Source organism: Equus caballus, chromosome 25 (genome assembly GCF_041296265.1).
Source record: "Equus caballus isolate H_3958 breed thoroughbred chromosome 25, TB-T2T, whole genome shotgun sequence".
Classification (NCBI taxonomy): Eukaryota; Metazoa; Chordata; class Mammalia; order Perissodactyla; family Equidae; genus Equus; species Equus caballus.
This window is the reverse complement of record NC_091708.1, coordinates 24,627,363-24,654,967: the sequence shown is the minus strand read 5'-3', so window position 1 is coordinate 24,654,967 and position 27,605 is coordinate 24,627,363. Positions and strand designations below refer to the sequence as shown.

General features: G+C 42.7%; 1 protein-coding gene and 1 long non-coding RNA gene across 6 annotated transcripts; one reads left to right on the top strand and one right to left on the bottom strand.

Annotated features, from left to right (window-relative positions):
• Window positions 1-1,941: 1,941 nt before the first annotated feature.
• On the bottom strand, window positions 1,942-3,633 carry LOC138920752 (uncharacterized). 2 transcript variants are annotated; one of them, XR_011432495.1, is made up of 2 exons: window positions 3,433-3,633; window positions 1,942-3,321 (listed from the first exon to the last, which is right to left on the bottom strand). It is a non-coding gene; the product is annotated as an uncharacterized lncRNA (long non-coding RNA). The 2 variants fall into 2 exon arrangements; XR_011432496.1 differs by having other exon boundaries at window positions 1,942-3,087; window positions 3,433-3,591.
• On the top strand, window positions 2,427-27,123 carry PTGR1 (prostaglandin reductase 1). 4 transcript variants are annotated; one of them, XM_023628647.2, is made up of 10 exons: window positions 2,427-2,792; window positions 4,232-4,347; window positions 5,781-5,826; window positions 6,745-6,801; window positions 9,725-9,892; window positions 13,157-13,274; window positions 16,607-16,762; window positions 19,925-20,033; window positions 23,342-23,460; window positions 26,486-27,123. In XM_023628647.2, the coding sequence occupies exons 2-10, from the start codon at window positions 4,242-4,244 to the stop codon at window positions 26,594-26,596; spliced, it is 990 nt and encodes a 329-aa protein (XP_023484415.1). In that variant the 5' UTR covers window positions 2,427-2,792; window positions 4,232-4,241; the 3' UTR covers window positions 26,597-27,123. The 4 variants fall into 4 exon arrangements, with proteins under 4 accessions (XP_023484415.1, XP_023484416.1, XP_070107207.1 ...); XM_023628648.2 differs by having other exon boundaries at window positions 2,433-2,792; window positions 4,235-4,347; XM_070251106.1 differs by lacking the exon at window positions 2,427-2,792 and adding an exon at window positions 2,795-3,096 and having other exon boundaries at window positions 4,235-4,347.
• Window positions 27,124-27,605: the final 482 nt, after the last annotated feature.

The following is a 27,605-nucleotide window of genomic DNA, read 5'->3' as shown; positions in this document are numbered from 1 at the left end:
GACACTCAGACTTCTTTCAACATTTTTTTTTTTTTGAGGAAGATTAGCCCTGAGCTAACATCTGCTGCCAATCCTCCTCTATTTTGCTGAGGAAGACTGGCCCTGAGCTAACATCCATGCCCATCTTCCTCTACTTTTTATACGTGGGACGCCTACCACAGCATGGCTTTTGCCAAGCGGTGCCATGTGTGCACCCGGGATCCTAACCGGCGAACACTGGGGCGCCAAGAAGCAGAATGTACAAACTTAACCGCTGCGCCACTGGGCCAGCCCCTCAATGTTTTTTTTTTTTTGAAACCAACAAACAACTTTTCCTGCAAAACTGACAATACTGTACAGCTAACAACTGATTATTACTTAACACTATCTTATAGGGAAAACTGAGAAGCCTATCTCTTAGAGTTCGGAGTCTTTCACTCAGTGCGTTAATTGAAAGTCTGGCAAAGAGAAAAGAGGAATCCTATCCCCCATGACACATGATTTGTTTAGGTCACACAGGCCTCAGCTTTTCAGTCTTTAATTGGTCAGAGACTGGTTTAGAGATGGTCCAATCAATGAGAGGTAGAGGACTTTTGCTAGGAATTTGGGAGCATGGATATTTTTCTCTCTTTTAGGATAGTAGAGTTGCTGCAGCCATTCTGTCACCATGAGGGATTATGCTGATGCCATGGAAAGCAGTGTGTACGGATGAAATATGACAGGTCTTGATTCAGACCCACCCTGAAGCCCATCCTATTTCTGGACTTTGCAGTCACATGAGCCAATAAATGTCCCTTATTTTTTAGGCCTGTATGAATTACTGTAACTTGCAAGACAAAAATATCCTAAATGATACAGGTAGGTGCAAGGTACCAAATGTGAATGAAGTCAGATCTCAGCCCTTGGGCAGGGGTGGGAGCATAAGTTCATTTGCACTCAAAAGATTGGCAAAAAGAGAACACAGCAAAAACATCAGTCCTGATGTTGGCTTTAGGTAACAGAAACTGTCATACGTTGATGATAGGAATGTAAATTGCTACAATATTTTTGGAAAGTAATCTGGCAATATAATAGGTTTAACCTTATGAAATTGCTATTTCTTTAGGTCAAAGTGGTTGAATATCAACAGTTTCATATGATTCAACCTAATGCATTAAAAACACATATTCTTTGACCTAACAATCTCACTTTTGGAAATCTAGCCTATGGGAATAAAAGCATTAGAAAGTAAAGCTCTCCACACAGGGACACATCGCTGCACTGTTGATACTGAGAAAGGAAAACAAAACTAGAGACGTCCTCAACATTGAGGAATCAATTATCATGCACCAAAATTATTCAACATTACCCTAACACTTTTTTTTTCTTGCTTTTTGCTCCCCCAATCCCCCCAGTACATAGTTGTGTATTTTTTCAGTTGTGGGTCCTTCCAGTTGTGGCATGTGGGATGCCGCCTCAACGTGGCTCGATGAGCAGCGCCGTGTCCGTGCCCAGGATCGTAACTAGCGAAATCCCGGGCCGCTGAAGCGGAGCGGGGGAACTTTACGACCCGGCCACTGGCCAGCCGGCCCCCAGAACTATTTAAGTAACAAGTTCTATCTGTCTCGTGGAGAAATGTCCATGATGTTAAATCAGGAAAAAAGGTGCAGAGTACCATCCCATTTTTGGTACTCTGATCCCATTTTTGTAAAAACGGGGAAAAAAGCCCTTCTATATGTATGTCTGAATGATTGTGCAGAAGGGAGTGGACGGGTAAACACTACACCGACGACTTTGGTCACCTGAAGGAGGGGGTAATGGAGGAAATGAAGGGGACGTTTTCAAGTTCTTTAAACATCTTCGCGTTGCTTCATTACTTACATTACACAATTGACAAGGATTGCGCTAGGAGTTGGAGACCGTGTTAGATGCCTGGGACTGACTTAGGGCCAGTGGGGAGGTCAAAAGATTGTTACTGAGAGCTGGTGTTTATTAACTCATTTTATTCTTCAAAAAGACATTTAATTTTCATAAAGCAGTATTCTTATCCCCATCTTGCAGATGAGTGAACTGAGGTAGGAAGAGATCATGTAACTCACTCAAAACTGCACCACTAGGAAGTGGGGGACGCAGGCTTCGAACCAGGGTAGTCTAAAACCAGCACCTCCGCTTTGCACACAACCCCTCCGGGGACCACCTCTCCTCCCCGAGCCGGGAAGGCCGTGCCAAGGGCGGGATGTGGCAAGGCTGGGATGGCGGGAGGCGCCTCAGCTGCAGGAGCGCTCACTCCCACCTGGGAAAGTCTGAGAAGGACTTACAGAAGAGGCGACGTTTGAAGTGGCTCGTGAAAGGTAAAGAGGTGTTCACCAGTGAGAGCGGGGACGGGCGGACAGGGGGCCAGCACCCGGGCACGGGGGTGGAGGCGTGGACGCCGGACGAACTGCCCGGCAAAGGAGGAGCCCGGGACCAAAGGCAGCCTTGAACCAGAGCCGGGCAGCGGCCCTGGCTTTGGCTCTTCCCTGCCTGGGCGGTGAGCCACCGCTGGTACTCCCACGCAGCATCTTTCCGCCACGTTCCCAGTGAGGAAGCTGGTGCAGGGTCCGTACCGCCCCGGCGGGGCTCCGATGGGGGCTTTTACTACCGGAAGCACCTTGTACACACACGCACACACACACTCCTCCGACCCTGGTTTTCCCTCGGTGACCGCTCGGGGTCCGGGCAGCTCCGCCCCCGGGGAAGCCGCACCCTCAGCGGCAGGAAATAAATCTCCGCCCCTGGCACTGTGCTGCGCAATTCCAGCCGCTTTCTCTAGCTGGTGGATTCCACGAACTCTTGTAAGTAAACATTCCCAACCCCACGAGTCTTTCCCGCTGAGTTTCCAGACTCCCCTCTTGCGGAGCGCGTGCGCGTTCCTCTCCCTCTCCATGGGCTGAATACCGTCTGGGTCTTGCACTGGAGGAAACTTGGAAGCAGGTGTCCCGATTCATGCCTGCCGGGCCCTGCAGGTTCTTGGAGAGATCGGAGACGGGTGCTGGAGGGAAGAGCGTGGCCTGGCTGCATTTCGGCCGCACGACAGGGCTGCCTGCACCGGGGAGGCGGCTAAGCCACGGAACTTGCGGGACTGCAAAACTGGGACAAGTAGGGAAGGAGAAGAAAGTCGGGGTCTGAATTCGGTTAAAGGGCACGGAGGCGGGCGGGGCGAGGAGGCGGGAGCTGGGGGCGAGTGTGCCTGCGCCAGGCACCGCACCTGGCCCCCGTCCTCTGATCGGGGGGCCGCTCCCTGAACCGCGCCTGCTTCTGCGGCGACCCCTTTTCATGGGGGCTTCTGGACTTGTGGCGAGTTCAGAATTCGCAGCGGCTTACCTTTTTGGGAAAAGAGACAAGAAGGAACAGCGTGGCTGCGGATCGGACCGCCCCTGACTGTTCCCTTGCAAAGCAGAAGTGCCCATTCCAAGTTATAATTATTCCTCTTACCTGCCTCTGGTCCCTAGACAGAGTAAAATCGCCGGCGCCTGCGGTCGTGTTTATAGCCTCTTAGCTCGTGGGGAAGGCACAGCTCCCATGTGATGTGGGGAAGATCAGTCCCAGCAAAATGTGCTGACCCAGACAAATGTGCTCAGGGCAGCCGGAATCATCCGGTCTTGGTTCTATGTGGGAGTAAGGTCAAGCTCAAACAAATCCTTGATTTCCGCTCTGGTGCCAAAGAAGACTCGTGCCTGGAATGGGGTAGAGCAGCAGCGCCCCCCCCCCCCCCCGGTGGTGTTCAGGTGTTCCTGAGACTGCCTTAGAACGCGACTGAAAGATGTGCGTGGTCTTCTATTCGACTCTTTGTGTTTAACACTTTTTCTTAGGATTTGCTTCACGTGAAGAGAGAAACGAAATATTTGCACGCCAGGTTGCTGTTTAGTTCCCTCCAGAAACCCTAGCGGTGGCTGGGAAGCATTTCTATATCGGTTCACATTTTCCTTGGTCTTGGAGATTTCTGAGGAAGCCTCAGTTTTCTCTTCTGCACACTGCACACCAGCAATGATAATAATGCCTATCGTATAGTGAAGTTATGAGGATAAAATCAAAGGATGCATATGAAATGCTTAACACAGCAACAGAAACACACCGAATACAAAATAAATGTGATTGATGTTCAATGATAATGATGAGAAGTAGATGATGGGTAGACACTGCTCTCTGTTTTCAGTCCCGTATGGCCTCCACTAGGGAGCCATAATAATCCAGTCACTTCACGGCAGTTGACTACCTGTTTACTGTGTTCTAGAAGCTTCAGGATGGTTCATGCTAAGACCTGGATCCTGAAGAAGCACTTTGAAGGCAGCCCTACTAATAGTAACTTTGAGTTGAAGACAGTTGAACTCCCACCCTTAAAAAATGGAGGTAAGTCATACTCATAAGATTTGAGTTGGAAGAGACTGTATCAGTTAGATTTTGCTACATAACAAGCTACCCCCAAATTTAATGACTTTGATCAATCATTTATTAGTTCACAATTCTGTGGATTGGCAGTTTGGACTGGGTTAAGTTGATGGTTCTTCTGTAGCTCTCACCTGGGCTCAATAGTTAATCTAGGATGGGCATCACTTACATGTCTAGTGGTTAGCAGACTTTCTACTGAGATGTGTGTCTCAGTTCTCCTCTATGTGGCCTTTCTAGCAAGCTAGTTTGAGCTTTGTTTCCACAGTGGTCTCATGGATATGGAGCAGCAGGAACTGGCAAGTCCAATGTGCAAGCACTTTTCAAGCTCCTGCTTGTATCATGTTTGCTAATATGTCATGTCAAAGCAAGTCACATAGCCAAGCCCAGATTCAAGGGGTAACAAATAGACTTCTTGATGGAAGGAGTGGCAAAGAGGCCCGCACACAGGGATGGGAGGTATTTGTGGCCATTTTGCAATCTGCCGCAAAGACGTTTTCAAGATTGTCTGTGTGAAGCCTGGATGTCATGTTGGGGGATCCCTCTGCTTTTCTTGGTTATTGAAACTCATCCTTGGGTGCAGTTCTTCATGATTTTCACCAGACCACGGGGAGGGTTTCCCCTCTGTCCTGGTAGCCCGATGATGACAGTGGGGTAAGCACTGCCTAGCAGCTGTGCACAGCTCAGAATATCCCTGTGAGCAGACAAGGAGGGAAAACCCCTCATTCGTCACTGAGGAGCCTCCCGTCCACTTCGGGGAGATGGGGGGACAAGATAAACCTAAAGAAATCTAAGGGAAAGAAATAGCAACACACCCCATAACATGTTTGGAGATTAGCTTTGTAGAGCACATTATAAGGGGTATCTGTAAGGGGTGTTTACAGGTAGGTAAGCTTTGAGAAAAGGGCATGCAATCAAGAAGCATGGCAGTTATGGGCCCCATCTAAGTTGAGGTAGCCAGGACTTGGACTCAAAATTCCAGAGAATGCATGCATCAGAGTCACTCCAGCAAAATGCGTGTATTTTTTAATACTAACTGGGGCTTGTGATGAAACATTATGTGAGCACTGTAACATAGTAGTTACAAATGTGGCCCTGGGCAAGTTACTTAACCTAAGCTTAAATAAAATGGAAAGAATAATTGTTGAGAATATCATATGACATAATCCATGTAAAGCATGGAGTGAGTGCTGAGTAAATAATAATAATAATAATGTAATATTATTGTTATTAACTAGGATAAGCCAAAAATGAGAGCCCTTCTTGTCTCTTCAATAGAAAGCACAAACAAAAGGGCAATCCTGAAGCAGAAGGATTGCCTGTGTTTATTTAGAATGCCAAAGACAAGGCACCAGGCCCTCAGTTTCTAATTGCCTGTTGAATGCTTTATTTTGTAGAGGTCTTGCTGGAAGCTTTGTTCCTCACCGTGGATCCTTACATGAGGTATTATTTTCCTCCTAAAGATTCTTATGTTGTGTTTTGGACCCTATTTTGAAGTAGTCAGTCTGATTCAAAACACTCATTTCTCCCATTTTGGTATCAGTGATGGGATTCATGGATGCTCATCTCTTGCAGGCAAAGGTCTGAGAAGCTTGGGGAGGGACTCCCTCGCCTCTTTATTTTACAACCATCTCCTATCTTAATGTGCACAATTTGCCTCTCATTGCTCACCGGAATTGCTTCCCAAAAAAGTAAAAGAAAAAAGAAGCCAAACTCCAATGTGTCCACTTCACTACTGGCAAATATTTGGGTAGAGGAAGATGCTAAGACCAGAATTAGATTTTCTTGCCTTCCGTTTACCTGTATCCTTTTAATTTAGGTAATATGCAGTTGACTCAAATGTGTGTATTCAGTAAACAAGGGGAGGGAAGAAAAGCTTTCATGGGCCACTAATTTCTCAGTAATTTTTTGCCTAGGTAAATAATATAGCCATTGTTCTTTTAAATCTTTTTTTTTCATAACTGATTGCTAGATTCAAATCTAAAGTGAAAAATATGTTTTAAAATGTTAACTAGCATTTCTTTTTGTGTGGCTAGTGTTTTGGGTAACAAGTACCCAGCAGTGTCTGGGTTATGTTCTTAAAGTCACTGGTAGAAGCTCATCCACAATGAGCATGATGGAAAGATTCTCATGTTCATTTTATAGAAAAGTTCTCTCAGAATGCTTCTTTGGGGTTACAGAGCAGAACTATAACAGCCTTCCTCCCACATTTCACCAGTTGTTCTGCCCTCCTGTGTCTGGTTTTGTTTCTGTGCACACTTCCCCAGCAGTTTTCTGTTTGGTTCGAAACTCAAGACCGTTTTTCCCAGATGCTATTATGTATTAAGAATGGAATTTTGTTTTTTGCTTTTTGTTTTTCAGAATAGCGGCGACAAAATTGAAGGAGGGTGATGTGATGATGGGGCAACAAGTGGCCAGGTAGTTATTTCCATTTGTTCCAGTGCTTGGAAAATATGTCTTCCGTTTACCTCCTGCTGGGCCCGCTCTCTGTCCATTGCTCCTACAATTTCTTCAGCCCACGTGGTTCACTCACTGTCTGACCTTGGAAATAACTTGGGAAGTCTGACCCCTTCCTGACTAATTCAGGGACGGAAGGGTGTGAAATTGTCATCATGTCAACTTCATTTTGCTATCCTTACTTTTAATTACTAAAAAAATTGTATTCATCCAGGTCATGATTATGGTAAAAATTCAAATAAAATAAAAATTTATATCTTGGAAACTGAAAGTTCCTCCATCATCTGAACCTTGGAGATGACTGTTGTTAATGTATTATTATTTCAAAAGTTGTTCAGTATGCATACTAATATGTATAATTTTTAATGGGATTAAATGCCCTTCAGCAAATTGCTTTTTCTCGCTTACTATGTGATGGATATCTTTGGTTGACAGTATATAAGTATACTACCTACCTTTTAATGGCTGCAGATTATTTCATTCTTATCTGCCATTTAATTAATCTACTTCTGATAACAACTGTTTCCAATTTTTTTCTACTACGAATAGTTCTGCAAAGACTATGTATGCATCTATCTGCATGTCTCTGTGTATTCTTTGCCCACTTGGATGAATGTTTCTTTACATTGAATTCTCAGAAGTATAAATTCTAGGTCAAAGACGATGCACATTTTTTTTTAACTTTTTATTGAGATTATGATAGTTTACAACCTTGTGAAATTTCAGTGGTACATTATTGTTTGTCAGTCGTGTAGGTAAGATGCACATTTTTTAATGTGAAGAGATGATGATAAATTGCTCTTCAGAAAGATTGTATGAGTATCCACTCCCACCAGTAGGGTATTAAAGAACCTGTTTCTCTCATACCTATATGCCCATTGCTTACCATCAATCTTGGAAATCTGAGATGAATATGTTGATACTTCATGCTTAGTTTAATTTGAATTTCTTTCATTATTAGTGATGTTCACATTCTTTTTGTAAATTCATTAGCAGTTTTCTTCTCTGAATTAGCTGTTTATGTGCCTTGCCTTTTTCCTTTAGGTCTTTTCATCTTTTATATTGATTTGTAAAAGCTCCTTGTGTGTTAGGAATATTAGTGTTGCCAATATTTGGGTCTTTGTTTATCTTTCTCCTGTGCCCAATCCTAATTTAAAGTTTTTATGTGATAAAATTATTAATATTAGTAATTATGACATCTTGGTTTCATTACATGATAAGAAAGGCATTCTCCCCTCCAAAATGGCTAAAATATTTATTCATGTTTCCTTCTAGTATTTTATACTGTAATTTTTACATTTAAATCTTGGAGTCATTTAATTTTTATTTTGGAATAAGGACTGAAGTGTTTATGTCCAACTGACTAGCAAGTTATAATACCATTTAGTGAAATCTTATTTGAATTTTTATTGGGATTTTGATGACTTTATAGATTCATTTAGAGTGAACTGATTTCTTTACAATGTTTTTCTCCAAGCACAAGGTATATCTCTCCACTTACCCATTTTTGTCTTATGGGCCATTACCAATTTTCTTTGTATAGGCCTTACACATTTCTTGCTAAGAATCAAAGAAATGAGCATATATTTATGTTTGCTGAGTTGGCAAAGTTTTATTTTTTTAAAGATAATACCTTGTGATGCAAATTTTGTGATACAATCATACATTAAGGGTGGAGGCAGAAGTTGGCATAATCTTCTAGAAAGGAATGTGGCAATATGCAGCCAGAGTTACGAATGTTTTAATATCCTTTGACCTAGTAATTCCATTTATAGAACTATTACCTAAAGAAATAATAAATTCATATTTATGAATATTAATTGAAGTATAATTTACACTAGGAAAAATACTGGAAATAACCTAAATGTCTAATAATAGGGGAATAATGTAAATTCATTACAGTTTTTGAAGGATTCTTACCAACATGGAAAAAAAGTATAACTTATATAGACTAGTATAATGTTGAGAGAGAAAAATAAGGTTACAAAACACATAAAATTACTTTGATTATGTAAATACATATAATTTAGACTTAAAAATATATCAAGATTGCCATAAAATACACCAAAATATTAGCAGTTATCTTTGTATTGTGGTATTAGAACTGCTATTTTTATTTTATATGTTTTTAATTTGCTAAAATAAATGTGTGTTATATAACTTTATGGTCTGGAGGAAGACAGTAAAAAAAGGTAAGAGTGGGAGATGATGGAAGAAAGAATCAGCAAATGAGACAGAAAAGGAGCAGCTTAGAAAAAGGGGGAAGCAAAAAGCCTGGAGAAATCAGTATGCTGGAAACCAGTGGGGAAGAGTTTTGGGTGACCCACGGGGTTGAGTACAATAGAAAGGTAAAGTCAGATAATGAATGATGCTGGTACACTAGATTTTGCACCAGGGGGTGGTTGTGACCTTAGTAGACTAGTGGGGGTGGAAGACAGGTTGCATTGGGTCATCAAGTGAAGAAGTTTGGCTGTAAAAGGAAGAAGAGAGAAGGAGGAGGTGGTTCCTTTATTTACTGAGGGAAAGGGATAGTCAAGAGGAAAATGTTAAAGATTCAGAGAGAGGAAGATGGTCCCTGAGGAACTGAAGAGGCTGGTATTCAGGGTACCTTGAGCCAGAAGATGAACACCTCTTGATTAGAGAAAAGTGAATGAGAATAGGGACAAATGCTGGACCAATTGACAGAATTCTTCTCTGTTGGCTCATATATTTTCTCAAGGAGAAGGAGATACCAATGGCTAAGAATTAAGATGGAGAGATGCAGTGCGGTACTCAATCATGGACTGTCAACTTCAATGCCGTTTTGTGTACATTAACCATACACCATCCTGACTCCCTTGAAAGGGAAGAGGGTTCGCATGTCTCAATGTGCTTTATCTTTCAGAGTTGTGGAAAGTCAAAACTCAGCCTTTCCAACAGGAACTATTGTACTGGCCCATTCAGGCTGGACAATGCATTCCATTTCTGATGGAAAAGCACTGGAAAAGCTGCCTACAGGTTGGCCAGACACGTTACCACTGTCTTTGGCTCTGGGAACAGTTGGCATGCCAGGGTGAGTTTCGTGGGTATATTTCATTTGTTTGAATGCCTGACATTCTGGTTTTCCAAAATGGTTTGTCCAGAACTTGGTCAACAAGAAGAGACTTCAGATATTATAGGCTCAGGGGCTGATTAGAGAAGATGGTGGGACTAGGAAGGGAAGAAGAGTAGACTACGGTTGGCCTTGGCACTGAAGGAAAATCAGGTCACACACCCTCAGGTACAAAAAGAAAGTGCCCGTGAGAAGCAGCATGCGGCACGATCCCTCTCAAGTAGCTGGCAAATAGCAACAGAAAGGAACCAGCTCCTCTTCTCGATGGAAAGGGCTTGGCTTCACTCCTCACACATCTCTGTCTCCATTTGAGAGTTTAAAATGAGAAAGAGAGTTGACTACTTTGACCTTTCTATACGTCCCTCATTCCTCACCTTTGCCTATTCACATCTGCGTTTCCTGAGGTGTAAGGGGATCTGAAGTTTAAATAACTGAGATGAGTCACAAGTTCAGTCACTCAGCTTGGCACAGTAAAATACTCAAGAGTCTCTTGGCCTTATCCCTCAGGAAGACTCGTGGTCAGTTCCTGCTGTGTCTGCTCTCCAGCTCCCAGCTGCACTTTGGACCTCAAGTTTCCTTTTATGTCCTGGAGAAGCAAGGTTGATTGAATTCCTTTTGGAGTCCCCAAAACTTTCCTAGCCTAGAATTCATTTATTTCCTTTCTTTCTCTAAGTTGTGTGATCTTTTTATTCCTTCCTTCCTTCTTCCCATTCTCCTTTTCCCTTTCTTTTTCCCACTTTGAAAGACTTCTAAACAATGAGATGGAAATATACACCCCAAACAATCAGCCTCTAGCAAACACCAGTCCCATACACCCCAAGTTCATATTGCACTCAGAATTTGAACTCCTCAGAATTGCCACAGCCAAGAGACAACATTGTGAAATTAGAGGATACTTAACACCGTCTTACATTCAATTAGTGAGCACTAAGCAGTCTTACAGCACTTCCTGGTCTTTCCTGCCTGCCTGTACCCTCTCAATGAGAGGTCTCCCTCCCACTCTGCTGTCCCATCACTCTCTGTAAATTGTGAGCCAAGTGTAGGAGCATGGGCATGAACGTAGACATGAGGAAACCTCGGAGCAAGTCTCCCGTGACTTAGGTGGGGAGAAAATAGTTTGTAAAATATTAGATTTGAATCCTGTAACAGAGGGTAATTTATTCATTTGTGTGTATATTTCTCACTCATCTCTTCCGAGCCCCTAAGGACTGTACTCCCACTCCAAACCATCAGCTTTACACCATTGAGTGGTTTCCCAATGACTGAGGGGAGGAGTTTTGCCATGTTACTAGCCTCCAACAACACACCACCCATCCTTTGAGAATTCCTGCCGTTATGAGCCACTTACCAATGGGATGGGTCAACCCTTCAAGAATGCTGGAACTTCTGCTATAGACTTTGAAAGAAGTTGAACCTTGAAACCTAGGGTGTCTTTCAGCTGTTCAGACTCCAAAGATTTAATGTTCCCCCCAAAGTATTGCATTCTTTCCTTCACCAGGGACCTCTGCTTTCTCAGTTAAGCTCAAAGAGTTCACGTGTTTTGCTCTCCAACCTGTTGATTCTATCAAGTTCCACTTAGTCCAAAGTGTACCTTTAATTTTCCCTCTAGGATTTCTTTACCATTGGCTTCTCCATCTTAACTCTATTTTATTTTTAAAAAGAGGTAATGTTTGGGAAAGGCCTTGTGTATCTTAGTTCATTATGTCTAATTAAAAGTTGACTCTGGAAATATCTAGAAGGGAGATTGAGGGAGAAGGGATACTGGTTATTGTGGGTGGAAGGACACAATCAGAAAGTGTACCTTCTGCTTCTCTTTTGGAGTTAGGTTAACTTGCCTAGCACACTCTGGTATCAACATTCATTAAGGTGCTGGTTCTCAGTTGCTTGTATTCATGAGAATCACCTAGAGTCTCATTAAAATTCGGATTTGTGCATCCTAGTATTTCTGAATCAGTGGGTCTGAGGTGGGGCCTAGGAATCTAAGTTTTTAATAAAACTTCAGGTGATTCTGACGCAGGTGGTGCTCCATCCATCTTTTGAAAAAAACTGCATTAAGGGAATATTCAATATTTGGCTCCTCAGAAAAGGTGCTGTCTGTGCCTTTCACCGCCTTCCCGTCAATGCCCTACTCTAATGGGCCCCCAAATACAGTCAGAGGCTGAGGAAGCTTAAGTTATGCCAACATGTAGTTTCTGTTTTATATAGAAATAACTTTACACGACGTTGTCTGAATTTTTGCAAGTGGCTTACTAATCGCCATAATGGATATAGATTTCATGGGCTCGGACTCAGGAGTGCAAAAACGTAACTTAAAATTTTTCTACTACTGTACTTCATTTCTATCTCAAGCCCTCATCTCGACTGGCAGAGTAAATAAAACCTCAGTTAAACGCAGTGATTTCTCGGATCATTTCAGGTTTAAAACTCGGAATTTCCTTTTTCTTCTCTCTAGGGTTCATGTAAAAGCTCCGAGGGCTAACACAAATTCAGTGTCAGAAGAAGGGGCACGACTTCTTGATCTTGATCTTAGTCTTATGCTGGTCTTCTGTTCAAAGTGTGACTTTCCCCACTGAGTCCTCAGCCACACCCCCTTCCAGCCTGGCAGTCCACTGGGGTGTGGTGCTTTCTTCACCGAGTCCCCATCAGCACTGTCTGAGCTGCATCTTTGCAGGCCTGGGAGTTCTTTCCCTGCAGGTTAACTTCGACCTCTCACTTGGGCTGAGATGGGGAAATTTCAGAAGTTCTTCCATACCACTTTGGAGCCATGGAAAACTCAAGGTGTTTCTCTCTGACCCTCTCATGCCTGGATACCTCATACATTATACCTGCTCTGTGGCTCTGGCACCATGATGACGTGGAGGCTTTCCCCATGAAGCTCGCCATCTCCCTAGGACTTAAATGGGAATGAGGCACAAGTTCTCTATTCTTGGATCCCTAAAATTTAGGGAGAAACCTATCTTCTTTTGCCCCTGAGACTTGGCCTGGGGTAGCCCCTTTCCAGCCAACTCTCCATCCCTCCCTAGTTCCCACCATCTTTATTCCTATCTAGGGGTAGGGAAAGAGGAGGTGGACTATTAGTGGTTGGCAATATTCATTTCCTGTATTTTCTGTCTTTTACCTGGACCCATGGCACTGGGCTACTGAGAAGGCCTTCAGGGTATATCTGAATGATTTATAGGAGAAAGCTATAAATGTATCCACATGTCCTTAATTTTCTTCCCTCAGCCTAACAGCCTACTTTGGCCTACTTGAAATCTGTGGTGTGAAGGGTGGAGAAACAGTGATGGTTAATGCAGCAGCGGGAGCAGTGGGCTCTGTTGTGGGACAGATAGCTAAGCTGAAGGTAAGTGTCTTCCTCCAGTAACAAACATGTACCGGCACCCACAGTGTGCACTGGAAATGCCACAGTGAACACAGCCAACCTTCCGTAGCCTCAGAGAGTTTACTCTAGTGGATCTTGTTTAGAAGTCGGAGACTGGGAATGATTGAGAAATGGGGAGAATGAGGAAAATGGTCTAGCAAACATGACCTGAACATTATTTGATAACATTGCAGGTATCAAGCCAGAAATGGCCTCTGTCTAGAGTAGTGAGTTTGGAAGCAGTAACTATTTTCAGAGTTCTTACTGCACATTTCTTGCTACAGCTTAATCTCCTTCCTTCATGATTACCACCAACCATAGAAGGAGGGACTTGAGATCAGCCAAAGAGAGTCATCACCCACATGGCCCCACTACAAAGGCTGTTGCAGTCAGCCCAGAGCAGTGGGGCCATGGCTTGGGAACTAACCCCTGGGAGGTACCCAGGGCACAGAAAAGTTGGCTCTGATTTGGGCAGGTGCCTGTGCTGAAGAGATCTGATCTGATGGTGAGGGTACACGGCAGCAGGCAGCTCAGACGTGGGCAGGACGTATCACATAGTGGCAGTCTGGTTTGGCTGATCTTTTGCCAGAGGCTGGGATGCAGGATTCAGGACGAAGTTCCTAGGAAAAGATAGGAGGAATACAGATGAGTACAGGGCTACAACCAACAGCCAAGGCTTCGGGCTGGTCTCCAGTGCTACTGGGAACTTGGAATACAAATAAGAGATGAGGCTACCATAGAGGCTGCAGGGAGAATTTATTTCAATAAGTAAATTAATACATAGGAATAGATGTTGAATTTTATCAAATGCCATTTCAGCATTTATAAGTTAACTTTGCAGTTAATGAATTACATTAGTTTTCCATTCTAGCATTCCTGGAGTAAGCTTTATTTACCTATGGTATATTATGGATTTATCCCTTTGGATTTGATAACAATTTAAATGGAATTTTTGCATCTATATTCATAGGCGAGTTTGGTTTAAAGTTTTTTGTTCTGAACTCACCCAGTGTTTGGCTTTGGGTTATGCTAGACTTACAAAATGAATTAGTAATATTTCCAAGATTGAAATTTTAAATGTTTTATTAAAACTAGAAGTGATTTTTATTTCAAAAGTTTGATAGGACTTACCCTTAAACCTATTCTTTTAGAAACTCCACTGGAGACTGCCATGATAAGAAGTTTGTGCTTACTCCTTAAAGCAGTGATGTGATTAGTTTTGCATTTTAGAGAAATCCCTTTGACCTTGCTAGGAGAATAGTTTCTAGGGACACAATACTAGAAACAAGATGTCCAATTAGGAGGCTCTTAGAATAATTCAGATGAAAATTGTCATGCACTGACAGTGGAGTGTGGAGATCAGAGCCAGGATTTTAAAATATACAGTAGAAAAGAATAAAATCTGCTTTGGGGCTGGCCCCATGGCCTAGTGGTTAAGTTTGGCACATTCCACTTCGGTGGCCCAGGTTCAGTTCCCGGATACAGACCTACACCACTCATCAGCAGCCATGCTGTAGCAGCATTCCACATACAAAATAGAGGAAGTTGGCACAGATGTTAGCTCAGGGCAAATCTTCCTCAAGCAAAAAGAGGAAGATTGGCAATAAATGTTAACTCAGGGAGAATCTTCCTCAGCAAAAAATAAATAAATAAAACCTGCTTGAGGGTATTATACCAAGTGAAATAAGTCAGACTGAGAAAGACACATACTGTATGATTTCACTCATGTGGAATCTAAAAAGAAACAAAACAAACAAATGAGACAAAATGAACTCATAGATACAGAGAACAGATTGGTGGTTACCAGAGGGGAAAGCGGTTCAGGGTGGGCGAACTGGGTGAAAGGGGTCAAGTGTGTGGTGATGGATGGTAACTAGAGCTTTGGTGATCATTTTGTAGTGTATACAGATATCAAATTATGCAGATGTACACCTGAAACTTCTACAATGTTATATACCAATTTGACCTCAGTAAAAAAATTAAAAAAGGGGGGCTGGCCCCGTGGCCGAGTGGTTGAGTTCGCGCGCTCTGCTGCAGGCGGCCCAGTGTTTCGTTGGTTCGAATCCTGGGCGCGGACATGGCACTGCTCATCAGACCATGCTGAGGCAGCGTCCCACATGCCACAACTAGAAGGACCCACAACGAAGAATATACAACTATGTACCGGGGGGCTTTGGGGAGAAAAAGCAAAAAAAATAAAATCTTTAAAAAAAAAAAATTAAAAAAGAATAAAACCTGGTGATTGGATGTGGATAGTGAGAGAAAGGAAAGCATCTCCTATGACCCACATTTTTCAGGTTTGGATAACTGGGTGGTATCATTTACTAAAACAGAGAATAGAAGAGGAATAAGAAGTAAGAAGCAAGGAAAGTACATTCCATTTTAGACACACTGATTATCAGGTCCCTCAGGCGATCCAAGTGACGACTCTCATAGGTTATTGGAAATACTAATTGGGAACTCAGGAGAGAGGCATGGCTGGAGTTAACAGATGAGGGAATCGTCTGCATGAAGGTGACAGTGAGGTCGTAAGAGTAAATGAGATCATCCTATGTGAGCATAAGGTTAGAAGGAAAACAGGACAAAGGATGGAGCTTTTGCAAAATTTTTTCTTGGATCATGTACGAATGGAAAAAGTATCTGGCAGCCATTGTTTGCAGATACATGCATGAACCCAAAGGTCTCTCCCCAATTGAAAGTGCACAGTGGCTCACATTCTGGTCTTCACAATACATTCAGAGCTTTCAATAATATCAGAGCTTTCTGAAGAGCTGCTTTCTATGTACCAATACAATCTCTAGTCTCCTCCTGAAAGTGTTTTTCAGAAGGCTCTCCAGTTCCTCTATGATTAGGCAGCATCTAGTCCAATGCTTTAGGCCAAATCAAAGAATAAGGAGACAGTTACCAGGAGGGCTGTCTGATATGAGAGTTCCAGAACTGAGCCAAAATTATAGTCAAGAACCACTGCACCCACAGATAGCACACAAGTCATTGCAAGGGAAGAGAAGCCCAAAACTAAAGTAAGAGTCCAATGAATAGGTTGTCAAGCCAGCAGGTTGAAACGAACTATAAACCACACAAACATAGGCGGGATCTATTGGGTATTCAAAGGAAGGTGAAGTTATGGTTGGGTTGTAGGCTAGTTCAGGGACTAATTTCACCTCTGGGGCCTGTTGACCCATTATGGTATCCTCCTATATGTGGTTCAGCACCCAGGAGGGTGTTCCTGGGGAACCTGACCATTCTAGACTAGGAGGGTGGAGTTGGTCCATGCATGTGGCTTATAAATGGTTTCCATTTTTCTCCTCATTTAGGGCTGCAAAGTTGTTGGAGCAGCAGGGTCTGACGAAAAGGTTGCCTACCTTAAAAAGATTGGATTTGATGTTGCCTTTAACTACAAGAAAGTCGAGTCTTTGGAAGAAACTTTGAAAAAAGCCTCTCCTGATGGATATGATTGTTATTTTGATAACGTAAGTACAAATTGTACTTAATATCTGATTTACTAACAAAGTACTCTAAAAGGAATATACTTCTGGCGTTTCCATCTAAAATATATGAAGAGGGGCCGGCCGCATGGCTGAGTGGTTAAGTTCGCGCGCTCCGCTTCGGCAGCCCAGGGTTTCACTGGTTCGGATCCTGGGCACAGACATGGCACAGCTCATCAGGCCACGCTGAGGTGGTGTCCCACATGGGACAGCTGGAAGGACCCACAACTAAAATATACAACTATGTATTGGAGGGATTTGGGGAGAAAAAGCAGAAAAAGAAAATAAAAAATAAATAAATAAAATATATGAAGAAAGTGCATATGTCTTTTTTAAAAAAAGTTTTATTGAATTAATTCACTCATTTAAAGTATAGAATTCAATGGTTTTTTGTATAGTCACAGAATTGTACAACCATCACTCCAACCAATTTTAGAACATTTTCATCATCCCCAAAAGAAATGCTGTACTCCTTAGCAGTCACTCCCCACTTCCCCCAGAAGTGGTCTTTTGTGACTAGCTTCTTACACTCAGCTTGTTTTCTAGGTTCATCTATGTTGTAGAATGTATCAATACTTCATTCCTTTTTATGGTCAAATAATGTTCCATTGTATGGATATATCACTTTTTATTTATCCATTCATCAGTTGGTGGGCATTGGAGTCATTTATACTTCTTGGCTATTGTGTATAATGCTGCTATGAACATTCATGTACAAGTTTTTGTGTGGACATGTGTTTTCATCTCTCTTGGGTATACACCTACAAGTGGAATTGCTGGGTCATATGTAACTCTGTATTTAACATTTTGAGCAACTGCCAAACTGTTTTGCAGTCCTCAAGATATTATTTGACATTCTCACCAGCAATGTATGAGAATTCCAATTTCCCCACATCCTCACCAACACTTACTATCTGTTTTCTTTTTTTTTTTTTAAGATTTTTACTTTTCCTTCTTCTTTCCAAAGCTCCCCAGTACATAGTTGTATACTTTTAGTTGTGGGTCCTTCTAGTTGTGGCATGTGGGAAGCTACCTCAGCATGGTCTGATGAGTGGTGCCATGTCTGCGCCCAGGATCCGAACCGGGGAAACCCTGAGCTACTGAAGCGGAGCGCGCGAACTTAACCACTCGGCCACAGGGCCGGCCCCATGTTGTTTTCATTATGGCTATCCTAGAGGGTTTGAAGTGATGTATCACCGTGGTTTTGATTTGCATTTCCCTAATGGCTAATGATATTGAGCATCTTTTCATGTGCTTATTGGCCATTTGTATGTCTTCTTTGAAGAAAGTCTATTCAAATTCTTTGCCCATTTTTCAACTGGGTAATTTGTTGAGCTATAAGAGTTTTTTTTTTTCTCTCTCTTTTCTTCTTTTCCCCAAAGCCCCCCACTACATAGTTGTATATTCTAGTTGTAGGTCCTTCTAGTTCTGCCACGTGGGATGCCACCCAGCATGGCCTGATGAGCAGTGCTAGGTCTGTGCTCAGGATCCAAACCAGTGAAACCCTGGGCTGCTGAAGCGCAGCGCGGAAACTTAACCACTCAGCCACGGGGCGGCCCCACGAGTTCTTTATATATTCTGCATACAAGTCCCTTATCAGATATAGTCAATTCTCAGTATTCCTGGTAGTTACATTCTATAAAGTCACCACAAACACTGAACCATTGCTCCTAGGGCAAGTATGTATATATATGCACATATTTCACATAGATTACAATCTTAAATCCTAAAAACCACTCCTCCTGGTAACTTCTATTTTCTATATTTAACAAAAGAGAAAATGAAGTTCAGAAGTGTTAAGTAATTTGCCTGAGGCGCCCCACTAACTAATCCTCCCAGAGCTGGGATTCATACCCCATCCAACTGGCCCCAAAGTGGGAGCTTCTTGAACCACTCTGCACTGCCCCCTACTGGTAATCTCTGTATGAGAGCTTCACAAAGAAGGCAGAGCCATGGCTTTGTCTGACCTTGGCTGAGAACTTTGTGTCTCTTTCACTGCTCTGTGCATGTCTGCAAATGACCAAGGGGAGCTCTGTGAATACTGATTTGGGGGTCATAAATAAATTTTAGCAAGTAGTCCAATTTGCAAATATGGAATACACTAATAACGAGGATCAACTGTATATGGTCTGCAAATATTTTCTCCTATTCTGTGAGTTGTCTTTCACTTTCTTGATGGTGTCCTTTGGAGCACAAAAGTTTTAAATTTTGATGAAGTCCAATTTGTTTTCTCTTTAGTTGCTTGGGCTTTTGGGTCATGTCTAAGAAGGCTATGCCTAACCCAAGGTCACAAAGATTTAGTCCTGTGTTTTCTTCTAAGAGTTTTATAGTTTTAGCTCTTACATTTGGGTCTATGGTACATTTTAATTGTTGTGCACAGTGTAAGGGAGGGGTGCAATTTCATTCTTTTCCATATGGATATCCATTTGTTCTGCAATATTTGTCAAAAAGACTATTTTTTTCTCCTATTGAATTGTCTTGGCACTCTTGTTGAAAATCAGTTGACTGTAAATGTAAGGGTTTATTTTTGGACTCTCAATTCAGTTCTATTGATCTACATTTCTGTTCTCACACTGTCTTGATGAATATAGCTTTGTAGTCAGTTTTTGAAATTGGAAAATGTGTCCTGCAATTTTGTTCTTTAAATGCCTCTTGAGTATTTTTCCATACTTTTAGATAAGGCAGTGAGATTACTGAATTGATCAGAGAACCCCAAAATATAACAAAGTAAAATTTATAAGTTATATAATGTATGTCCCTCCAGTCAAATGGAAATGCTCAGTTTCTAAGATCTTTCTCCAAATGCAATTTTCTGCTCTGTTGTGCTAATTAGTGGTGTTGCTGCTAAAACAATTATTGTGAAATGATAATTGTCACTCAATGATTCTCCTGAATCTTCTACTGTTATATTATTTAAGGTTTGTATTTTCGGTTCTTTTTTGCTGAGGAAGAGTCACCCTGAGGTAACATCTATTGCCAATCTTCCTTTTTTTGTATGTGAGCTGCCACGATAGCATGGCCACCGACAGACAAGTGGTGTAGGTCCATGCCCGGGAACCGAACCTAGGCTGCCAAAATGGAGTGTGCCAAACTTAACCACTAGCCACGGGACTAAAGTGTTTTTGGTTTTTTGGCTTGTCTGTTTAGGTAGGTGGAGTGTTTTCAAACACTGTTATCTGCCAGATGAAGAAATTCGGAAGAATTGCCATATGTGGGGCCATCTCTACATATAACCGTACTGGCGAACTTCCCCCAGGTAATGAGCACATGCACATGGTCACAGATGTGGGAAGACTGGACAAGGAGAAGATTTGCAGATAGGGTATAGGCCAATGACTATCAAGATATTTAAAAGATTTCCTGATATTCTTGATGAAATAGTATTTATTAAAATAATAATATATAATGTTATATATTTGTGCTAAATCATCTTATATTAGATTTTGATACAGAGAAATAACAGGATCTGAAAATATGGAAGAAACACTTACAGTTATTAAAAGTTTTAGTTTTTACTTATTGTTTTCGGCAATGTTGTAAAAGATAGCCATGATTTGATTAAGAAACAGAACACCTTGGTCTGGCTGGTTCTTCAGGATATTTGGGATATTGCTGGTGGTGTGGGGGATGGGTAGAAGGTGACCATGTGGGTGAAGGAAAAAACAGGCTGCCGTTTCCTTCAGACAGTCGTGGGCAGTGCTTCCTAGAGCAGCAGGGCATCTGGGCCTCACCAAACTGACAATTTCCACTAAAAAAGAAAGGAGTGTGCATTTCCCCTCCATTCCTTGATTGTCCTTCTTTTGTTTCTCCCGTGCCCTGCCGTTCCCTCCATCCCCCCTCCTCCCCTCTCCTTTGCCAAGACCACCCCTTCCCACCTCCACAACCACAGACGCCCAAAAGCAGCACCAACTAGAGAACTATATTCATTAAACCCCAGTCCTCTGAGAGAGGTTGCACAGGCCTCTTAATTTACAGATGGGGAGATGAATGGCTGAGAGGACCAGAGACTCTTCAAATCCTAATAGCAACAAACCCAAAACAAAGACAGGTCTTCCAAACTCCTCATACAGAGTCCTTTTCTGCTACAATTCTGTGCAGAAATTGTAGCTGTTGGTGAGACAACAGATTTACCTGTGATCCAAAAAGGGGAGAAGGAAGAACAAAAAGGGAATCTTCCAGTTTATCATCAGGATCTAGGCAACCATAAACAAATTGGTTATTCATCCTGTGATGGGCTTGACTCATGGGAATGAAACCTTCTAGCCCTCCCACAGTTGCACCAAGACAGGTGGGTGAGGGTGGAAGGGGCTGAAGGAAGGACAACTTGTAGATCCCCTCTTGGGCTGTGAAAAATCCAAGACGCTACCTTCTCCCAGAAGAAAACTCCAGACGCACTTGGCAATCTTACTGTTAGGAACTCTTTTTCCCTATATTTTTCTAATTGATGCTAAGCTAGAATCATGGGAAATCTTTTGCCTGCCAATTGAGCAAAGCTCCAGGATACATTTTCTTGACTGCAGTCCAGTTAGGTAGAGCCAAATATTTTGGCTATAGTAACTTGATCCGGTCTTTTTAGCAATTAGTCTTTGGAAGTTCAGCTGCTCAGATAGGTCTTTGAGACGTCAGCTGGCCATGTCCATCCCATTGTAATCAGATGGGATTCTGCCCTGGCTCTGATCTCCAGAAATGCTAACATATTTCACTGGTAGGGTAGCTCAGAGGCAAGTAATTATTTCCCCAACCTTAATGCCACGTTTGTTTTTTGCTCTCAGTAAAGAAACCCGCACTCCCATCGGGGTGGACAAGCTCAGAAACAATCCTGCCTCCTCCTCCAAGAGGAGGAAATGAGGATTCAATCCTTAGCCCCAAAAGCAAAGAGAGATATGGTTGGTGTGGGTTGTCTGAAGAAGCACTCTTTCTGGAAGACCAATCTAGCATTTAGATGTGTCACTCTCTTATGTCACTCACGTCCCACTTATCTTGCCTCAGTTTCTATTGGTTCAAGACCAAAAGAAGCCCCACTTTTCTGACTGCTAATGTTACTTTTTTTTTTTAAGATTTTATTTTTCCTCTTTCTTTCAAAGCCCCCTGGTACATAGTTGTGTATTTTTTAGTTGTGGGTCCTTCTAGTTGTGTTATGTGGGATGCTGCCTCAGCATGGCTTGATGAGCAGTGCCACGTCCACGCCCAGGATTCGAACCAGCAAAACCCTGGGCCACCGAAGCAGAGTGCACAAACTTAACCATTCAGCCATGGGGCCGGCCCCCACAGGCTAACTCTTGATATCCTGAAATGGCGAGGGCCGGGGCAGGTGTGGGAGTTGCTGAGCCTCTTGATCTCTTCTCTCTTACTGGCTCTTAGGCCAGGGGTGCACGCTAGTTTTGCATCTGCTTTGAGAACAGAACAGAAGGGAAATAAGGGAAAGAGGGATGCAGAAAAGTCAGGTTTATGCCATAGAGCGACTGCTTTAAACCATAAAGAAGAACATGCGAAGTATTGGGAATATCAGGGTATTCATCCTTGAGTAGCACAGAACCATTTTCACATGTTCAGACCTCTTTCTCTTCCACAGAACTGTTTGGGAAGTTTCTGGTGGGCTTTGCTTCTGGCTCATGAGGGATGAACATTCCCTGGCTGCCCGGTCGGTGCAAGGACTCTGAGCGTGTGTTAGTTTCCTATTGCTGTTCTAACAAATTACCACCAGTTTAGTGGCTTAAAACAACACAGATTTGGGGCCGGCCCCGTGGCCAAGTTCCTGCGTTCTGCTGCAGGCGGCCCAGTGCTTCGGCGGTTCGAATCCTGGGCGGGGACATGGCACTGCTCATCAGGCCACACTGAGGCGGCATCCCACATGCCACAACTAGAAGGACCCACAGCTAAGAATATACAACTATGTACTGGGGGGTTTGGGGAGAAAAAGGAAAAAACTAAAAAATCTTTAAAAAAAAAAGAAAAAAACAACACAGATTTATTGACTTACTCTTCTGGAGGTCAAAAGTCTAGAATTGAGCGGCAGGGCTGTATTGTTTCTGAAGACTCAACAGGAGAGTCTCTTTTCTTACCTTTTCCAGCTTCTAGAGGCTGCCTGCCTTCCTTGGCTCATGGCCCCCTCCTCCATCTTCAAAGCCAGCAGTATAAGATCTTCAACTCTCTCTCTCTCTATGCTCTCTACTTCCATCATCATGTACTTTTTCATGACTGACTTTTCTGCATCCCTCTTTCCCTTACAAGGACTTTTGTGATTATATTGGGCCCACCTGTATAATACAGAACAATCTCCCCATCTGAAGGTTCTTAACTTAATCCTATCCGCAAAGTCCCTTTTGCCATGTAAGGTAAGATACTCACAGGTTCTGGGAATTAGGGCATGGACATCTTTGGGGGCCATTATTCTGCCTACCACAGAGTGCGTGTTGATTTGTGGGCAGCCCCATGGATCAGAAAAGAGTGGAGGAAATGGAAAAGGAGGCACTAGGAGGACAGGGACGCGACTTGCACTGCTCATGTTTTCACCATGGCTACCACCCTGGACCCTGTTGCCCAAATGTGCCCTCCTCTTCACAGGCCCACCCCCAGAGAATATGATCTATCAGCAACTCCGCATGGAAGGGTTCATCGTCACCACCTGGCAAGGAGAAGTCCGCGAGAAGGCTCTGAAAGACTTGCTGAAATGGGTCTTGGAGGTAAGGGGCTCCCGAGCCACTCCCTGCAATTGCGCACGAGATCTTATTCCCTTTTGATGCTGTTGACTCCATTTCCACTGCAAGTACAGGGCCATCTCACTGCACCCATTATAACAAAATTCCTACAAGTGTCTACACTTACTGTCTGCAGTTCCTCTCTTCCCACTCTTTCTTAAACCCACATAGCAGGCTTTTGCACTGTTGCCATGCCACCAAAATTGCTTTTCTCAAGGTCGCCGATGTCCCTCCCATTGTGAACTCCAGTGGTCAATTCTTAGCCTCACTTGGCTGTGGGGAGCATCTGACAGAGGTGATCACTGTCTCTTTGGTACACTTTGGTTTTCCTCACTGGTTGGTCCTCGTCAGACTCCTCTGCCAGCTTCTTTTCTTCTCTCCAGGTTCCTAACAGAGTGTCCCAAGGCATGGTCACTGGGCCTGTTTCTTCTCTATTCACTTGCTCTCTAGCCCTTAGTTGGCCCATCCAGGCTCTTGGCTTTAAATGTCACTAGTATGCTGACAGCTCCTAACTGTCTCCAGCCCGGCCCTCTGTTCTGAGCTCTGGACTGCTCAACAGCCGCACTTGGATGTGTAATACGCATCTCCGACTTAGCATGTCAAAAACTAAATATGTCTTCATCTTTCCTGCCAAACTGGCTTCATATACAGACCTCACCATCTCAGTTATGGCAACTCTACCCTTCTAGTTGCTCAATCCAAAAACCTTGACACCGTCTTTGATTCCTTTCTTTCTCTCATAGCCATGTCTCATTTGTCAGGAAGTTCTGTGCCTCAACTTTCAAAATACATATGGAATCTGACCACTTCTCCCACCTCCATGGTTACCACCCTGCTCTGGACCACTGTCTCGTCTTGCCTGGATGTTGCAGTGGCCTCTGTCTGGCTTCCCACCTCTGCGCTTCTGCAGACAATTCCCAACACATAGCATAAATCAAACCTTGTCATTCTTATGCTCAAAACCCTGGAAAGCTCCCTGTTTCACTTAGAGTAGATCCAAAGTGCTTATAATAACCTTCACGGCTATCCACGATCTGGCCCCCCTTACCTCTCTAATTTCATTTCTTAGTGTTCACCCCCTTTCTCACTCTGCCCAATCCCTCCTCCCACCCGCCACCTGCGCTGTGGCTGCCTTAGTTCTCTCACCTCCTTCAATCTTTGCTAAAAAAGTGTCTTCTGAAGGAGGCAACTTTTTAAATGATCCTTTTTTTTACATTTGCAACCCCCCCTTCATTCTTGATCCTCCTTACTTTAATTTATAGAAATTATCATCTTTTAACATAATATATACCACAATTCACTTATTTATTATATCTATCACCCATCGCCCTCCCATGAGAATGTAACCTCCCCGAGGGCAGCAATGTTTTCTGACATATCCCCACCCAGAACAGTGTCTGAATCAATGTGGGCACTAGATGAATATCGTTGAATGAATGAATGTTAGAGGGGCATCTGTTTGTGCGGTGACTCTTCCAGGTGTTTACAGCCATGGCTTTAGATCAGAGGAGGAAGCCAACCCTTTTCTCCTGCGTTGTGATCTTTTTCCCACCTCACACCATGTAGAGTTTCAGTCAGCAGAAATCTGAATAACCAAAGTGCATTATTTTAGTTTCAGAGGGGAAAAGTGGTATCACACTTCCTAATTCCTGGCTTTATGATCATTTCCCAATTCAAAGAAATAGATTGCTCCACTGGCAGGCACTGGAGCTTGGCATTTTTCCCAGTCTAACACTTGGAGTGCTGGATTTGTGCTGGATTTGGAGAGCTGGGAAGAGCTGAATGGTTTTTAAGTTCCCAGTGTGTAGCCTCTTTGTCCCTGTTGGTGAAATCGAATCTAGACCCTCTGTGACCACAGCTGACAACAAGAAACCACTGGGCTGGTGTCCCTACTGCTTCCTTCTGACAAAGTGAACCTAATTATAATTTTGTTTTAAGTAACTAGTGAGCCACTCTAATTTCTCTCTCATCTGCTTTTTTTTTCCTCATCCCTCCCTTTTTTAAATACACTTTTTATTTTAGAATAGTTTTAAATTTACAGAAAAATTAGATGGTAAAGAGTTCCCATACCCTGTGTTCTATACTCTAATTTTTCATATTATTAACATTTTATATTTTCATGCTCTGCTTTGACCTTTAAACTGGGTTATAGCTTTTGACACTTTCCAGGTTCTTTGCCTCTTCAAGAGTACGAATGAGCTGGGGCTTTCGAGTGAGGGATTCAAATCCCAGCTTCCCTACTTACTAGTTGAGTGACCTCAAGCAAATAGTCCCTCCATAAATCCATAATGGTACCAAACCATCACTGGGAAACGTTAGGAAAAAATGGTATCAGGTAACACAGGTCTCCACATAAGACTCCTTCAAAAGAACAAACTTGAAAATGTAAATTAGTTCCACTTAGCAGACTGTGCCTTGTGGGAGAAAGAGAAATGAAAAGCCTTCCTCTCTGAATGAGCCCTTCCCTCCCATGCTCTTAAATGAATGTTAAACACGTGTTGAAAGAATCTTGGCTTGAAGGGAAGAGCAATGATTAGACTGCAAGGGTATTTACATTTCCTGAACGGGCTCTGCCTCTTCAGTGGTCAAATGGAGGCAACGGTGCTACCTTATTGGGCTACTGGAAGGATTAAAAGAGATAATAAATACCCTGGAAGGATACCCCTTTCTCCCTCGACTTCCACCTCTTTTAGATCATTACATTATTAACCTTTTGCACACAATTTACTTAGAAATTGCTTAATCACTTTCCCTTGTGACATTTCTCCTATTGTTATACTGTGATCTGACGCCTATTATTAAATCCTTCTTGTGTGTACTTTGTAATGTTACGTACACTGTGTATGTGACTGTGCCCCCAAAATGACTATAAGCTCACGGAGGACAGGGCTACCATCTTATAGTTCCAAGTGTCCCATGATGTACCTGATAAATTTGTTGCGAGGATGAGAAGAGTGTATCATGCAGAATATGTAATTAATCTATTATATTTGTTGTTGTTTTAATACAGGGTAAAATCCAGTACCATGAACACATCACTGAAGGATTTGAAAACATGCCAGCTGCATTTATGGGAATGCTGAAAGGGGAAAATTTGGGGAAAGCAATAGTGAAGGCATAAAAAAGTGGCATATCAGGGGCCAGCCCTGTGGCTGAGTGGTTAAGTTCGGGTGCTCTGCTTTGGCGGCCCAGGGTTTCGCTGGTTCGGATCCTGGGCGTGGAACTAGGACCACTCATCAAGCCATGCTGAGGCGGCACCCCACAAAGAACTAGAAGGACCTACAACTAAGATATATACCTATGTACTGGGGGGCTTTGGGGAGAAGGAAAAAAAAAGATTGGCAACAGATGTTTGCTCAGGGCCAATCTTAAAAAAAAAGGCACATGGAATCTGGAGATTATTTGGATGATTAATTTCTTTTTAACCATTTTCTAAAAACATATACTGATAGGGGAAAGGGGGTTGGGGGGAGGGCACTAGGGGTGAAGCGGTGTACCTACAACATGACTAATAATGATGTACAACTGTAATTTCACAAGGGTGTTAACTTTCATAACCTTAATAAAAAAATGTATACTGCCTTCAGTATGTAAGAAATAGTAATTGTAATGAGTTTGATCAACCTAATAAAATACATTTAAGTGGTATGTAATTAGCAACAGAGAATTAAAATTTCCTAGGGAACAACAGCCAGTCACCTCACTGTCTCCTACAGCTCCTTCTGGGTTATGGTAGAAAATAATGGCTTTGGGGTCCAAAAGTTTACTGTCTCTGTGACCTTGGACTTATGATTTTTCATCTATAAACTGAAGATAGTAACATCTGCTTCATACGCATATTATACATTTATTTAAAACAGCAGCATAGTGCCTGGCATATATTAGGTATTCAATAAGTGTGAGCTATTCCCTGCAGAAATTGGTGAATTTGAAGTCATAAGATTACCACTCCTATTGCTTATGATTACACGAGAAGAAATAATCATTGCACAAAAATGTGCAAGATTTATATGAAGAAAGCTTTCAAACATTACTAAGGAACACAAAAGAAGACCTGAACTATGGAAAGGTACCTTGCTCTTGGACAGGACTATTCAGTAGCATAAAGATGCCAATTCTTTTGATCAATT